The sequence below is a fragment of the Paralichthys olivaceus genome, chromosome 4 (genome assembly GCF_024713975.1).
Source record: "Paralichthys olivaceus isolate ysfri-2021 chromosome 4, ASM2471397v2, whole genome shotgun sequence".
In the NCBI taxonomy this organism is placed as follows: domain Eukaryota; kingdom Metazoa; phylum Chordata; class Actinopteri; order Pleuronectiformes; family Paralichthyidae; genus Paralichthys; species Paralichthys olivaceus.
The window spans coordinates 5,625,525-5,640,568 of NC_091096.1; the positions used below are offsets into that span (position 1 = coordinate 5,625,525).

The 15,044-nt window shown below is 41.8% G+C and overlaps 1 protein-coding gene across 1 annotated transcript in view; it reads left to right on the plus strand.

The window, feature by feature from the left end:
* LOC109637034 (transmembrane protein 132D) overlaps positions 1–15,044 on the plus strand; it is a 200,081-nt gene that overhangs the window by 58,442 nt on the left and 126,595 nt on the right. The window contains exons 2-3 of the mRNA XM_020099141.2: positions 8,317–8,735; positions 9,002–9,579. Of these exons, the coding sequence (XP_019954700.1) occupies positions 8,317–8,735; positions 9,002–9,579 (997 nt within the window). The remainder of the gene's footprint in view (positions 1–8,316; positions 8,736–9,001; positions 9,580–15,044) is intronic.

The following is a 15,044-nucleotide window of genomic DNA, read 5'->3' on the forward strand; positions in this document are numbered from 1 at the left end:
CCGTTCAATCACGCGAATGCCCCACACCCCAGTTCAGAAGGAACCTGAAATAAAAGTTAACTCATCTGCATTCGTCTGCAGGTAGCTGCAAAAGAGATTAGTCAAAATGTCCTCTGGACCATAAACAGGTACAAACACTATTGCTGTTTGTGTTCAGACATGTTCAACTTGTGTAGGATTGTCGGACTGTAAACACTTTTCCCAGGAACGGAAGAAGAAGTCTTGCGTGTAGCGCACTGATTCACTTAGACACACACTGTTTAGTCAGCCTACAGCAGAAAACAGAAATGACGCACGTGTTCATTTACATATAGAGCAGGGAGGTCACAGGAGACACATTCAGGACGCATCGAATCGTCAGGAGTGAACAGACACATTTGGAGCCGTCCACTTGTGATTGAATTTCTCAACACAGAGTTTATTAGCAGGGCTGAACAGGACCAAGGTGCTTGAGATTAAGAGATACAGCTGCAAATTGTTCCATGAAGACTAAAGAACATTATAATTTTAGTCAAATCAAATGTGGGCACCCTTGGGTTGTAAACTCTGTCCAACCCCAAACAAATTTAGCTGACTGAATGATAGGAACATCAGACGAAGAAACATGTGCTTGCTCCTGTTACTGTAGCTTCATCAATGTTAAGGCAACACTTAAGTGTTCAACCTTTTAAAAAGAGCCTCATAATAACAGCCTTTAAGAGCGCTGGCATTTTGTCTGAGTGAAAATCAATGGGCTGCAATTAGATGGTCGATGCTGAATGGTCTTCACTGTAACAGCATGCAGCATTGTTCTTGTGATTATAATACTTTAAATGTAACCTGCGTAGTTTTCATTGCAAATTACCTTTTTTTTTTTCCACTAAATTGCATTCGTCCCAACAAACGCTCAATGAAAATGCAGCATTAGCGTTTTTAATAATTTCTCTTAAATTATCCTTGATTACATTTGCTACTACGTCATCTTCAACTGACATGTGCTAAATGTCAATATGGATAACCATGTAGTTTGTAGGATGTGCACATACAAGTGGTCAGAATCTCCACAGGGCACCTTTATGGTCGGTCCTAGATGCACACATCCAATTCCAGAGTTTACCACAACCATTTCCGAATATTTACACATTCACTCATCACCTCTAATTTACCTTAACTTCGTTTTCTGGTTCCATCCTTGTTGCTTCCCTTCTTCCCTCTGCTCTTCTTTACATTTATCTCCATTAACTCTTGTCTTTTCCTCCTCTGTTTGCTCTCCTAACTCACTCCTCTACTCTTCTGCTCCTCCTGCACTTCGTCGTCCTCCCCTCCCCTGCTCATCTATTGCCTGTCGTCCTCCCGTCATGCTTGTTCATCCTTCACTTTCCTGCCTCTTCTCTTTCTGACTTTACTTTTCTCCTTCTTTTTGTCATGACCTATTTTCCTAGAAAGAAGCACAACTTCCACATCATCATCATCCACCATTTTCTCTTCGTCCCTCCCTACCTCACTTTCTATTGGTCCATTGAGTCAGTTGAGGTTCCTTTAGCCCATTCATGAGCAGATTTTTACAAGTTGGCTGCATGGCTGTGGATCTCTGAAGGCTAGAATTGAAAGGCACCAAGGTCTGATGGTCTTATCCTTTCCATCCAGGGGATCCTGACCCAGCAGACATGCAGAGGCTTTTCTTCACTGCTTTGGACTAACTTAATCTTAAAATTGTCAAATATTCAAATATCGCAAAATTGTGATTCTGATGCATTCTCCCGACAACCTTTCATTCAACAACACATTATCGATGTGTTAGCTTCTGCTGCACGCTATTCCTCCATTTCTGCCCGTGCTGCTCGACTTCCTCTCTGACGTCTTTCCTTTTTTTTGTCCCTCTCAGTGGAATGGTGAATTTCTCTTTACACTTCCTTGCATCTGCTGCCACAAACACACACTCTGACATAAATCACTGTCAAAAAAATTCACATCCACAATTCCCAACATCCTTTTACTTTCACCTTATCCTCCCATCATTGGATCTTTCAGTCAGTCAATTGGGCCTCCATTCCAATGTTGGAAAAGTGGGGGAAATAAATGGTCATGATAACACTCCAGTGGTCAATGGTAAGATTTCATTTTAACTTTTAGGGAAAACTGCAAAGGCGCCATGATCGCAATCTTTAAAAGCAAACTAGCCAAAACTAAATGATACATCCTAACCCAAACTTTTTATGGAGACTGTACAGACACAATGCACTGAGCTATCCCTGAAGGCAGCTGCACTACTTTTTTAAATTCTGTCTCAAACTTCTGAACAAAACACTATTGAAGTTCTGCAAGTGCCCTTATCACACACAGCTGCACATGTTTATGATGTGTGCAATACCACAACATGATCACACTAAGCTTGATGTAGGTCGGGGGCTGTCAAAAAAATCCAAGGATAAACAAACAGACAGATATTCCTTCATTAACTTGAAGGGAACTCGGACAGCGCACACCTTCACCAGTGCCGATCGGCCACCATATATTGCATATACATGTACTGAGATCTGTTACATATACCCAAGTACACTGACATTTTTTCTAAACTGTAGAAAATAGGCACCGACCCCTTAAAAGTACTGGATTGGGACCAAAAAAACGGTTCTTCCCTGAGCCATATCACATCCTTCTACCAAATGGACAAACCAAGAAAACATAACCTCCCTGGTGGAGGACTCAAATTGTGTCTGTCAGCACATGGAATTGTTACAAAAACAGAGTGATGGGGTAATTTTGTGATGTCACTGATGTCAGGCCATCGTCACAATCACTGATGATGACATGTCCCCTTGTCTTCTGGTTAAATTACCTCTATGGGAAGATGCATTGACAAAAAAACAGAGGGAAACAGAATGGGAGAGGATAAAGACAGAGTGGAAGAAAGCTAATACGGGACGGTAAAGAGGAAGAAATTGAGAAAAAGAGGCAGACAGATAGAAAGAGAAAGGGGGATATTGGGTCCAAGCAAGTTGGGCTGGGGGTGTTGGTGGTGGCAGAGGAGAGATGGTGGTCAGACCATATCTGGGGAAATGCGACTCCACTGACCAAATGACAGGGACATCAATCAACAAGTGGTGCGTGAACCTGTGTGAGTGTGGGAGTATTGGGGATCATTCCACCAGGGGCAGAGAAAACTTGGTAAACACCCCATGGACAAGGACAAACTCAGAGATAACTTAATCACAATTACAAAAACTGCTACAACGGTTTGCCTTGTTAGGGAGAATTCCAATTAGCAGGATTAGTCAGCGATTAACTAGGCCTGGCAGTCAGCGCATTGATATGCAAGACTTTAAAGCAAAATCAAACAACTGAGAAAGTTTGAAAGTGTTTTTTGTCCAAAAAAAGGCCCAAGTTTTTCAAGGTGCAGTAAGTGTAAGGAACACCTTTTATTTTCAACAGTATTTTTAAGATGTACGATAAGATAAGATAATCCTTTATTAATTCCACTGTGGGGAAATTTGCCAGAGCTTCAATGATTCGTCTGTGACACTGTGTTTTCACATCTGAAAGTCTGGAGCATGGTCCAAACCAAAGTTAACGTCTTTGTTATGTTGTTTACATTTGATCCAGTTACTTTTAGTTTCACATTGATATTCAGGGAGCAGATAAAGACTTGCATGACATTGTACCTTCTCGTTATCGCCCATGTAACCTGCATCTACCTGTAACTATACTATACTGTTGATAGGCTGACTTTGGCTTGTTGTCAGTTTTATTTGTTGAATATAGTCCATTGAAAAACGCTGTCTTTCTGTTTGAATGTAGGAAAATCACTTAATCAATTTGGTTGCTTCTGTTAGAGGCTAAGATTGCAAGCAATCCTGAGATCCGCTTCTTTTTCTTATTCTGTTGTTTAAAGCACTGAACCGTTATTTGTTTGATCTGGACTGAGACCACCTTTTTGCGTTGGACCAAATTTTGATCCATTGATCCGGGCTGTGGTCCATGGCACCTTTCATACCGGTTGCTTTGATTTAGATTACATTCAAAATAATGTAGTGCGTTTTTAATTAGCTTTATCCAGCCCAAGTGACATGATTCCACTGTAAATCTCTGCAAGTTGTGTTTTAAACCAAAATACCAGAAGCTTTTAAGAGACTTTTAATTTTCTGATCACCCAAAATGTCTTGAAACATCCCAGAGTTAGTGATGGATTCCAAATCACTCACTTTGTCTGTTGGCACAGACTTTCAGTGGAACATCTATCGTCTATAAGCTCTGGCATATAGCCCTTGATAAAAATCCTCCCGAGACACCAAAGACAACTGTTGGCGTGATGAATTTAAATTTATGTCCCTTTTAACATTTAACTTTTTTGCAATTTTAACTTTAAGTAAACGTAGACAGTGCAAATTGAGAGATTGAGACAGACAGAGGGAAGGGCAGAGAGGAGGAGAGAGACAGAATCCACCAAAGTAAACTCATTGCTCGTGATGAATGCTCTGCCTACAAATAGAAACCTCATTCCTCTCGTGCTCTTCATCCTCTTTTACCCGGTTATTACTCCTCCTCACCAGTCCTCCCTTACTTTATTTCACATCTCACGCCATCTCTGTCCATATATCTGTCTTTATGCATCTGTACCTCACTCTGGTGATAGTGTCCCATCTGTGTGATCAATGGAATTCATTCTTTCCTTAAAATTCCCCCATGATGGATTTTTCTTTTTTTTTGTAGCAAGCCTGTGATTCTTCTTCTTTTCTTTTGGGAGGGACTGTAATCTGCGCCTCTGGTTCAACAGTTGCAGTATGTTTCTTTTGCACTGTGCTGCCACTGGCCAGCACCGTTCATACAGCAGGGAAGAAGAGATTGCTGGTGGTAGAGCATCAGCAAGAGGCAGCTTAAATGTCAGCAATATATATAAAATCTGGCTCTATTTTCATGATGGAAGGACCCATAAGTAAAATTGCTAGGAAACTTCAGTTTCAAGCTTTTTAAAATAAGTAATTGTTGTGCATTCCAAGATATATATTTGTGTTCCCCTTGAGTTCTGACTGTTCAAAGTAGATAATAAAATAAATTATACAGCCTCTGTATTTGTTTTTAAAAGGGTTTAACAATGATGACAATCATCCTACAAGTGTGAGAATGCATTTTAAATTCACTTTTAGTTCAGTATCAGTATGTCCAGGTATTGAATGGGTAAAATGTATCGGTAAAACCTCAGTAACACACCACACGTGTGTGTCGACACATTTGTGTTTAAATTCATCTTCCTTGTGTTAATGATTTCCTGTTGCAGACAATAGCAGCACAGTGTGTCTTTCGGTGAGTTTGTCAAAAATCACACACGAGCTGACAGATACTCAACTCAACTGATATGAAAGATAACGACAATAGTGTGTGTGTGTGTGTGTGTGTGTGTGTGTGTGTGTGTGTGTGTGTGTGTGTGTGTGTGTGTGTGTGGCTATGAGCCCGTCTGTAATTAAATGGAAAATAATCATTGTCAATATTTAACCAACACAATATTAAGCAGCACTGATACCATTATCACATCTTGGTATCTCTCGCTCTCTTGTACCCATCTGGCTTTGCTTGTCGCTGTCTTTCCTTCCTCTTTCTTCCTGTCCGACACGCTCCACTGTGTTCTGATTATTGACTGTGTATGTGTGTGTGTGAGGGTGTGTGTGTGTGTGTTTGTGTGCGTGAGTGTGTGTGTGTGAGTGAGAAACAGAGCGGGATGTGCATGGTTTTTGGGGGGGAGGATCACAGATGGGCTTTTTCAAATCTCTGTACATCTGGCGTTGTTCCTGTTACGATCCTCACCCACTCATCCACACATGTATGTACAGTATGGAATATCATTTCCCTCAGTCATCATCACATTTACACAAATAAGCACTTGTGTCGTACAGCCTCACCAGACCAATCATAGATTTACGCACTTATAGTTTTGCTCTCTCTTACACATGCACACATTGTGCAGCAGGACGCAGCGGGGACGGACTCCTGTTGTGGTTGGTGGTTGCCAAAGTAATCATGCCAGGGAATCTGGACCATGCCAGGTTTAATGGCAGCCAATGGCACACCAGTATTAAAATGCCAGATTTCAAAGGGCCAAGCCTGACTTGTTGTATAGCGCCACCCATTGAGCAGAAATATGATTGTATTCGCGTTTCTTCACAGATGAAAACAGTTGCATTTACAGACGAATAATTTGATTTCCAGATTTACAACGTCAAGAGCAGAAGCCTCAAGGTTCAACAGTAAGTTAATCACAGATAAAAGAAAATATTACACGTTTTGAACAATGATAATGGATAAAGAAATATAAACTGAGATAAAAGTAAAAATTACAAACTACTTTTTCCTATTTGTATCATACGATGTTAATTATTTCATCCAAGGGTCAACATTTGCCTGCATGAGTGAGCTCTGCCAGTGTGTGTGTGTGTCTGTGTGTGTGTATCAGCTGTTCGAGGTCCCTGTCCAGGATCGGGACATATGCTTCCAAAGACTCCTGCGGACTCACACAGACACACACACATGCAGGACTTTGCACCTCAAGGGCGCCCATGAAAAAAAGAAAAACTCCGCTTACTGAGTTTAATGTGCTGATGTGTTTTCTGTCAGCCACTAAAACAAATGTTACTGTAATTACAAAGAACTTCACTCTGGCTACGTCTCAACCAGCACATGACTCTCACACACAGTGGAGGAAAGTCTCCAGAGCTTAGAGCTGAAGCTCGTGTGACCTCCATGTTGCAGGCTTTTATTTTTTAATCGTTGGCACTAAATTGATAACTTTTATAGAGTTTTTTATTTTATTAAATTACTGATGAAGTCAAAGATGCTTTTGCCTACACTATATTTGAATTACTGAGAAATGTGATGCAAACAAGTTATTGTCGTAAGGATGGAACAATCACATAATACTTCTTCAGTTTTTCTCTTGAGCAGGTATAAATGTTTGTAGTGAAGTGTACAATGTCATCCCGTGTAATATAAAAATCTCCAATCATTCGCATTGTTCATATAATCTTTTTCAGATTTTCCCATTTTTTCTTTTGTTTTCATAATTCTCTGCCTCATTCTTCTTTCCTTTATTCTGTTGCTCCCCCCCCCCTCTCTTTTTCTCAGCTGTCTCATTCACTCTTATCTTATCCCTACATGCCCACACACCATAACCAAACCAGCCTGCTTATTCATGTTGCACAGAGGTATCACTTTATTTCTCTGCTATTATTGTTTTGTGAAGTCGCCTCAGTATGACTCGCCCCAGACAGCGCTTTGCTGTCCCACTCTCATTATATTTTCACACTCTGCTGCCCTACCACACAAAGACACACACACAAACACACACACACACACACACACACACACCCCTCTGTATGTGTGTCTTTTCTTTGTCCCACAGATCCAAATGTAATCCTCTATTTTTGTATTGACAAATGCTAATTTATAATAACTGTGATATTTTAACTTATTTTTTAATTTCTAGCACATTGTTTCAAATATCTACATTACAGTTTAATTTAAGAACACATAAACAGATTATATATCCTATAGAGCACCTAGTCCCTGAACATTTCCTATTTCCTAGAAGTTAAATTTATAGGCATCTGAAACTCGACTGCAAATACAGAACAATAAAAACTTCTAAGTCACTTTCATATAGTTTACAATAAGTGATCTGTTTGGTTGAACCCTGCACAATATAATGCTGACAACCCAAACTGTGGGTGTGACTGATGGAGGATCAGAACTCCCTGCTGTCAGTGAAACCCTGGCTCCACTTTGGAAATGAGATACTGGACCATAACTCCCAGTAATCCCAGGCTTCAAGTCCCCAGCGTTTTTCAAAATGTCTGGTGTACAACTTAATGGAAATATATGGAAATAAACTACCAAAGAGCAATGTTTCCCTTTGGATGTATGTATGTGTGGTGTAATGCTAAAAAAATGAGGTATTATTGTCGAGCCTCTTGTGATGCTGAGCGTATGAGACTTGTATTCACAACACAGGGCAAATGTGTTTATGCTCATGTAGGCAAGCCGTTATAACACAGTGTACTGTTGTGTATGTTGTGTCAGCGGGTTGTAATCTATGTGTGAATTTATGTGGAAAAGCTGATAGATGTGAGCATGTGTTTAAATTATTGTGTTATGCCATGAAAATGCATTTCACAACTCAGTGAGTCTGAGAATTATACGCTGCTGACGTGATTTTAATTGATGATTAGCTGCATTGTATCTGTTATCAGTTTTATGAATGGATGCTTTTATAATCATAGCTAATCTTTTTCCTTTTTTCCTCCTCTCCCATCCATCTGTCTCTGTTCCATCTTTCTTTCCTCTCTTCAGTGTCCGACAGCCCAGCAGGAGCAGCAGGTGGCGGACCAGGAGGAGGGTCCGACTCATCCCAGCCCCGCTTCTCATCCTCGCTCCCCACCTACCTCCCCGTCCAATGCCAGCTAAGTGGTGCTGACTCCGCCTTCTTCCTGCGGGAAGCCAATCAGGAGGTGATGCGAAACGGCAGCTTGTCGTCACGGACCGAGCCTTTCTTCCTCCACCAGCTGGAGCCAGGGGTCGCCGCCCCGCACGCCCTGCCCAGCGTCAACTGCAGCTACGGAAACCTGAGCATTGAGCAGCCAATCCCAGTGGAGCTGCTGCAGGGTCCGCCGCCGCATGTGCTACCATCAACCAACCAGGTGACCCTGAACTGGAAGGTCAAAGGTCAAGTTGTGGTGCCCAGAGTAGGGTCAACACGGCCCTGGATACAGGTATTGGCAGTTTTATGTCACATTAATCTTCTAATGCAGTAAAAAAAAATTTAAGCTTCACATACTTGATATGCAAACCTCATACAAGAAGCACGATCAAATTCAAGAAAACATTAAAAGATTCCATCTGTCAGTTAATCTGTTTGTCTTTCTGCTCATGGAACCATTTTGACAGCTTGAAGGAAAAATGAATACATTGTCACAGCAAGTTGTTTTTTTTCTGACAAACTCTCCAAATGATCTGAACGTGTTTGTTTTGTTCTTAGGTTCTGTTTTACTTAGTAGGGCGGCATTGGGATGAGCCTGACCCGCCTCCTCCATCCCTCCTGCCGTGTATCAGAGCTGTGGCCGTCCGGGACACCAGCGAAGCAGCACCCTCCGCTGGCTGCCGACTCCTGGGACCATCTGGCATCTGTGTTGTCCGTCTGGAGATTCCCCCAGCTTGGTTTACACCACCGCAAGTGAGAAAGAGACCTCCTGAAGTGACTCTACCATCAGTGGATGTGTATTACTCGATCGTACCAGTAGAAGGAGCTGGTCAAGAGTGTCCCTTCATCGTTAACGAGCCATGGAGAAGCCCAAGTGTGAACGTTGGGCCGCTCGGAGGCCTGGGCATGGGCCTCGGGGGACAGTGGAGTCCCCTAGTGGACGGGGGTCTTCAAGACATGTTGAAAGCTGGTTCTGTGGCAATGACCACAGGCCCAGTTTCGGCCAAAGGAGAAAGACTGAGACTGGATGAAAATGTGGAGGTTCTGGTGCCACCCAGCCCGGTTCGGCTTGGCAAGACGGTGGCGTTTGGTATCTACATGAAGACAGAGTCCCACACGGAGCAGTTTACACTGAGGTAGGAACACAAATATTTTCCTCGGTTTCTCTCTGATTCTTATTTCTATCACAACCGTTTGGTCTTTTCCTGCTCACCCACACTCTCTCGTCTCATCCCTGCTGTCACCTTTGTATACTGAGCCTCTTTCAGGAGCCAGCAGTGCAAATAACCTCATGAATATTCGTGACTGATCCAAGGAGAGAGGAAAACACAGAGAATGAGAATCGAAGAGGGAAGGAAAGGGCGACTGAGGTTTGAGGAATGTGAGAGAAAAGGCATAAAATCGAGGCTCAGTCTGGCATCGACATCCCTCTTGTGTGATCCGATCACAAGTGGACGGCTCTAAGTGTATCAGATCACACGTTGCATTAGAATGCGTGTCCACAAGCATCTCCAGTGACCACGTGTAATCAGATCTCACGTCCCAGCTCTATATGCAAATAAACACATAGATCATTACTGTTTGCAAAGACCAAATGTGTTGTTGTTTTTAGCTTGTCGGACTTTGACAGAGGGGCTGTTGTAGAGAGAGAGAGAGAAATAGAGAGACAGAGGGATAGAGAGAGAGAGAGAGAGAGAGAGAGGGGCAAGGAAATGCTGATCAAATCAATGCTCACAGCTTTACACTGAAAAAATGTCTTATTCATTTGAAATTGTAAAATGAAAAATAAAGAATAACTGGCAGTCAATGTTGATATTGTGGTGGGAGGTCTGAAATTAATCAATGTATGGGAAACAGTGAGAAGAAGTGTCAAAATATAATTGCTGCATTTTGATTTAGATTTTACTTGAGTAGGGGATCCATCAGGACACGTGTGTGTGATCAGGTCTGAAATGCGTCTTCACACCTTTTTGTAAAGCTGGGATCAGATTGGATCACCTGAGACGGATGTCAAAGAGCAGCAGCAATACGTTTATTTGGACTCGTATCATAGGAAACACATTTTTTATGTTTGCTGGCTGTAAATAAGTTTCCAAGTCTCACAATCTCAAAGATATTTGGAGATTTCCGGATTGCTAATGGCTAACTGATCATTTCTATATTTGTTTTGTTTCTCAGACGACTTGCACTGTAACCATATATGCAACAGTAAATTAAGGGGTGTTTGTGGCTGATCAAATTCAAGATTGACTCATGAGCCGCTGCTTATTACTGATTATCTATTTCCACTATATTCAGTTTTAACATTTTTGGTCACAGGTATATTCAGTTATATACAGAACTCAGAACTTCATAACAGCTGCAACAAAGCTGGGGGAGTCAATCAGACAGTGTCTGTCCATGTCCTCGACAAAATAAGTGAAGTGAAGTCGAGTGTTAGCTGAGGTCGCTCACAGGCAGACAGATAAAGCAGAGAAGGAGCAGGTAAAACAAACAGGCTAAACAGGTAAAACAAAAAAAAAGGCTCAGAAGCTGCAGTGTGGTTCAGAGAATTGGGAAGAGGAGGAGTCAAATTGCTGGAATGCAGGAACATCGGGGGAACATGAGGGCGTGGCATGCTCTGCAAAGAAAGGAGAGTTAGTAAAATGGCAAAGGAAGAGAATGAATGAATGAAGGCATGAATGAGCTGTGACGCTTTCATTGCAAAACATTGTAAAGTATAAGTAACGTAGCGTAACGCATATCATAACCAGCACAAGTTCTTTCATATGAAATGACTGGACCTCTGTGTGGCAGCGGTGCACTTAGACTTGAGTCATTGATGGGTGATTTGATTCTGTGTTGCACTGCGGACAGGATATTTGAAATTCAAGGAAGCAGACAGGAGTGAAGGCAGTGAATGGGCGGTTGTGATAAGACACTCAAGGCACCAGGGCCTATAAAGTATGGAAACACCTTTATTGGTCTGATTTAATCTGTTTTGTTTCCTACATGTCTGTTAAAAGAGAGAAATAGACGTAGAATCACAGCTGTGTGTTTATTTGTGCTCAATCCTTCCTGCGGTCATTTGAGGACACTGGAGAAGAAGGAACAAGTGGCACCACACCTTGTCCTGCTACCTGCTGACACACTCACGCATGCCCACACCCTGACAGTGCCCTGAGTGTGTATTGAGTACACACACACAGACACACACACACACACAGACACACAGACACACACACACACACACACACACACACACACACACACACTGAGAAGTGTCCGCTCTGTCAGACACTTTGTCTTTATTGTAGAACTCCCCTGCTGTGTTTGTGTGTGTATACATGCATTTGTGTGGCATTACGGTTTATGGCATACTTTATGGTAACAGTTGTTCAGTTGTTTAGTTGATGTGTCCAGCTGTTTCTGTTCTTAAGAATGTCCCATTCAAAAATCTCTAAGCTCTTTCTGCTCGCAATTGAGTTGAGTGTGTGTTTGTGTGTGTATGCATGTGTGTGTTTGTGTGTGTGTGTATGCATGCATGAGTGTGTGTGTGTCCATCCCACCTATCTGCAGCTATTGCCCTCTGACCCAGAGCATAGTCCCGTAGATAATCTCCCATGTAAGAAGCACAGTGAGACATGTAATAAGGCTTAAGTGGATGTCGTTCCTGTTTGTGAGCTTGCACATGTGTGTGCGTGTGAAACATAATAAGCCGTAAGTGTGCTCCATCACACTGAGGTGATGTGATTATGATAAACTGCTGAGGAGATGGGGGGACACGGAGGGAGGACGAGTGAGAGACGGACATTGATGGAAAGGGAAGGAGAGAGAGGAAAAAATAGGAGATTGTAACGGGAGGGATGGATAAACAAAGTCAAAGAGGGAAAGAGAAAAGCTTCCTTCTCTTGCATGTTTTCTTCACTCTGAGACGCAAGGACGGAGGAATCAAGGAAACTCACACTTGCCAAATTGGATGGGTCGTCCTGGCTGGATCCCCTGTCACTGGGCTTGTAGTGTCATGTAACCATACATGATTCTGTCACTCAGTAATTGGACTGCTCCTCCGCAGGGAGTAAACTGAAACCAGGGTTTTAGATGAGCCATCACATACTGATAAACTTAAACTGCAAAGTCTTTTACTCTGATCATTCTAAAATAAAATAAAAAAAACTCCTGATAGTTTATTTATAATATTATATAAACAGGTTGAATTCTACATATGTTTAAAAGTTGTCACTTTTAAGAGCATTTTTACTCTCAACCCCCACCCCCTCATTTTACTATAAAATCCTACATCAACTAAATGTATCTTTCCAACCTATTATTTGCTGACATTATTTGCTATAATCATAATGGTGGGTGATGAGAATATGAATAAAAGGATATTGAATATAGAAAATAGAGCCAAAAAAACAACTTATGTGTTTCTCTAACTCCCTGATGTACAGTCACTGCTCTAAGACCTGTTATAGACCGTGTCACAGTGTGAGACTGCTTGAAAATGATACCAGGAGACAATTAAACATAATGGCTAGACCACAGCAGACACGTGTGATGTGCTGGATGTGCCTGTAATTGGTTTTTGACACTGGTACTCAAGCCCTGAAGATAATGGGCCAATGAACCACTCTGTGGTCCTCAAGGAAAAGAGGAGAACATGAATTTTCAAAAGCAAAAAAAGGAGAGAAAGTGTTTTTTGTGCTTTTAATAAGATCACGCAGGCAAATCTAATGGGGCTTAATATGGTTTTGCTTCTTATATCATTGTTTTTCAGTTGCATCATGAGTCATCAAATAATTTTTAATGCAGAGGTATCAGCATTGTTCGTGTTTCTGCTAAAAACATGCAGGACTCATTTCCCCTGCACGCTCCGTACGTCTCTTTTCTTACATGGACTTTACTGATTAGGGCATCTTCAAATGACAGAACAAAATGATTGTGGGCAATGGGATCAAATCATGGAAAAGAAAAGAGAGGAAGGAGTGTCGAAAGTCAGCTGTAACACTGTTGGCTGTTCTTTTAACCAAGCAAACTAACCAGTGAGTTGCCTAAAGCCACTCTACAGCCATTGTCTGTAAATGTATTTTGTTCCCATTTTGTCTTATACTTCAGTTCTATCTGATCAGCTACTACTTGGATCATCCTGGATCTTTTTCTGTCTCACCATAAATATAACAAACATCTCTTCCAGGGCCAAATGCTTTTATGAACTGGACTGATTCACGACTAACGTGCTGTGGAAACTGACATGAGTTTTTCTTTCATACTTTATAAATGTCTATAATGTCCGTCCTGCACCATATTTGCTGATGACTATAATCAGCGGAGGAGCGTCTTATTTCTGCTTTATGTTGTCAGAACAACAGGCTGCAGGTTTGCACAAAGTTTTTCCTTGAATTGACATACTTGTCTTTAATGATAATGTAGGAAAGGAGGAAATTGAGTTAAAAGCAGCAGAGCATAGAGTGGCAACGTATGGATCCCTTCTCTTCAGCCTTGTTTCTTCTCGCTCTCTTGCTTTCTGCTTCGATGCTGTAGACGGCTAAACTCCTGAGGCAAAGTTGATTCAATCAATCAACCTTTATTTTTATAGTCCAAATTCACAAATCAGAATTTGCCTAATAGGGCTTAACAAGATTCGACGTCTTCTGCCCTTAACCCTCGACTATAGTGAGGAAAAATGCACATCTCTGTCAGCAAAGTGGGTGTTTCATGTGTGGAATGGAGATAACTATCAAAGCAGATTTGCGTTGTTAAAAAGTGAACCCTAATGCATACAGTTGTTTAAGCATTCATGAGTATTTTCTTCAGAACGTCCCTCTCTGGGCATTAATCCTAACCCAGTATAGCAGATGTCGAGTTCTGTGCAGCTGCAGTTCAGTGAGCGTTCACTAACAAGTCATTAATACAGGGTCTGAACCAGTGGAACCTCTCGCCATGTACGTTAACTGCTTTAAATTATGCATTTGTTGAGCATTTGACCATTTTTCAGCAGTGGGGATGTTGACAGACTGAGGGTCAGAGTGATTAGTATCTCCCTCATTAAAAAGCTGTCATCTTGAACTGTGTGTTATCGTTGTTGGGCTGGTTAATTAGTGAGATGATTACTGATGAGGGGGTAAAAGCTGTGTGTGTGTTTGTGTGTGTGTGTGAGAGAGAGAGAAATAGACAGACGGAGACAGACTGAGACGGCAATTATCAAACGACAAACAAGTATTTCTCTCTGTGTTCTCTCTTCCTTTTTTCTCAGTTTTATCTCATTCTATCTGTTTTAATGGGACTTGTTACAATAGTCATTTGTTTGTGAATGGAATTTATCATCCCCAACCTTTCTTGTGTGTTTGTAAGGATTAGTGGGTTTTTTCGAGGATCAGAGGGGAGATGTACTTCTGAGGAGCAGCTGGTCCTCTCTCGTGGCTTCAACACGTGCACGCACACACACACACACACACACACAGAACACCCAGGATACCTTTATTTCACAAAGCTCCATCATCGATTTCACCTCACATGCCCTTTTACCAGCAAGGAGCCGGAATTGATTGTTTTTTGCGACCCTGTGTGTGTGTGTGTGTGTGTGTGTGTGTGTGTGCGTCACCGTATCCGTTGTCTTAAG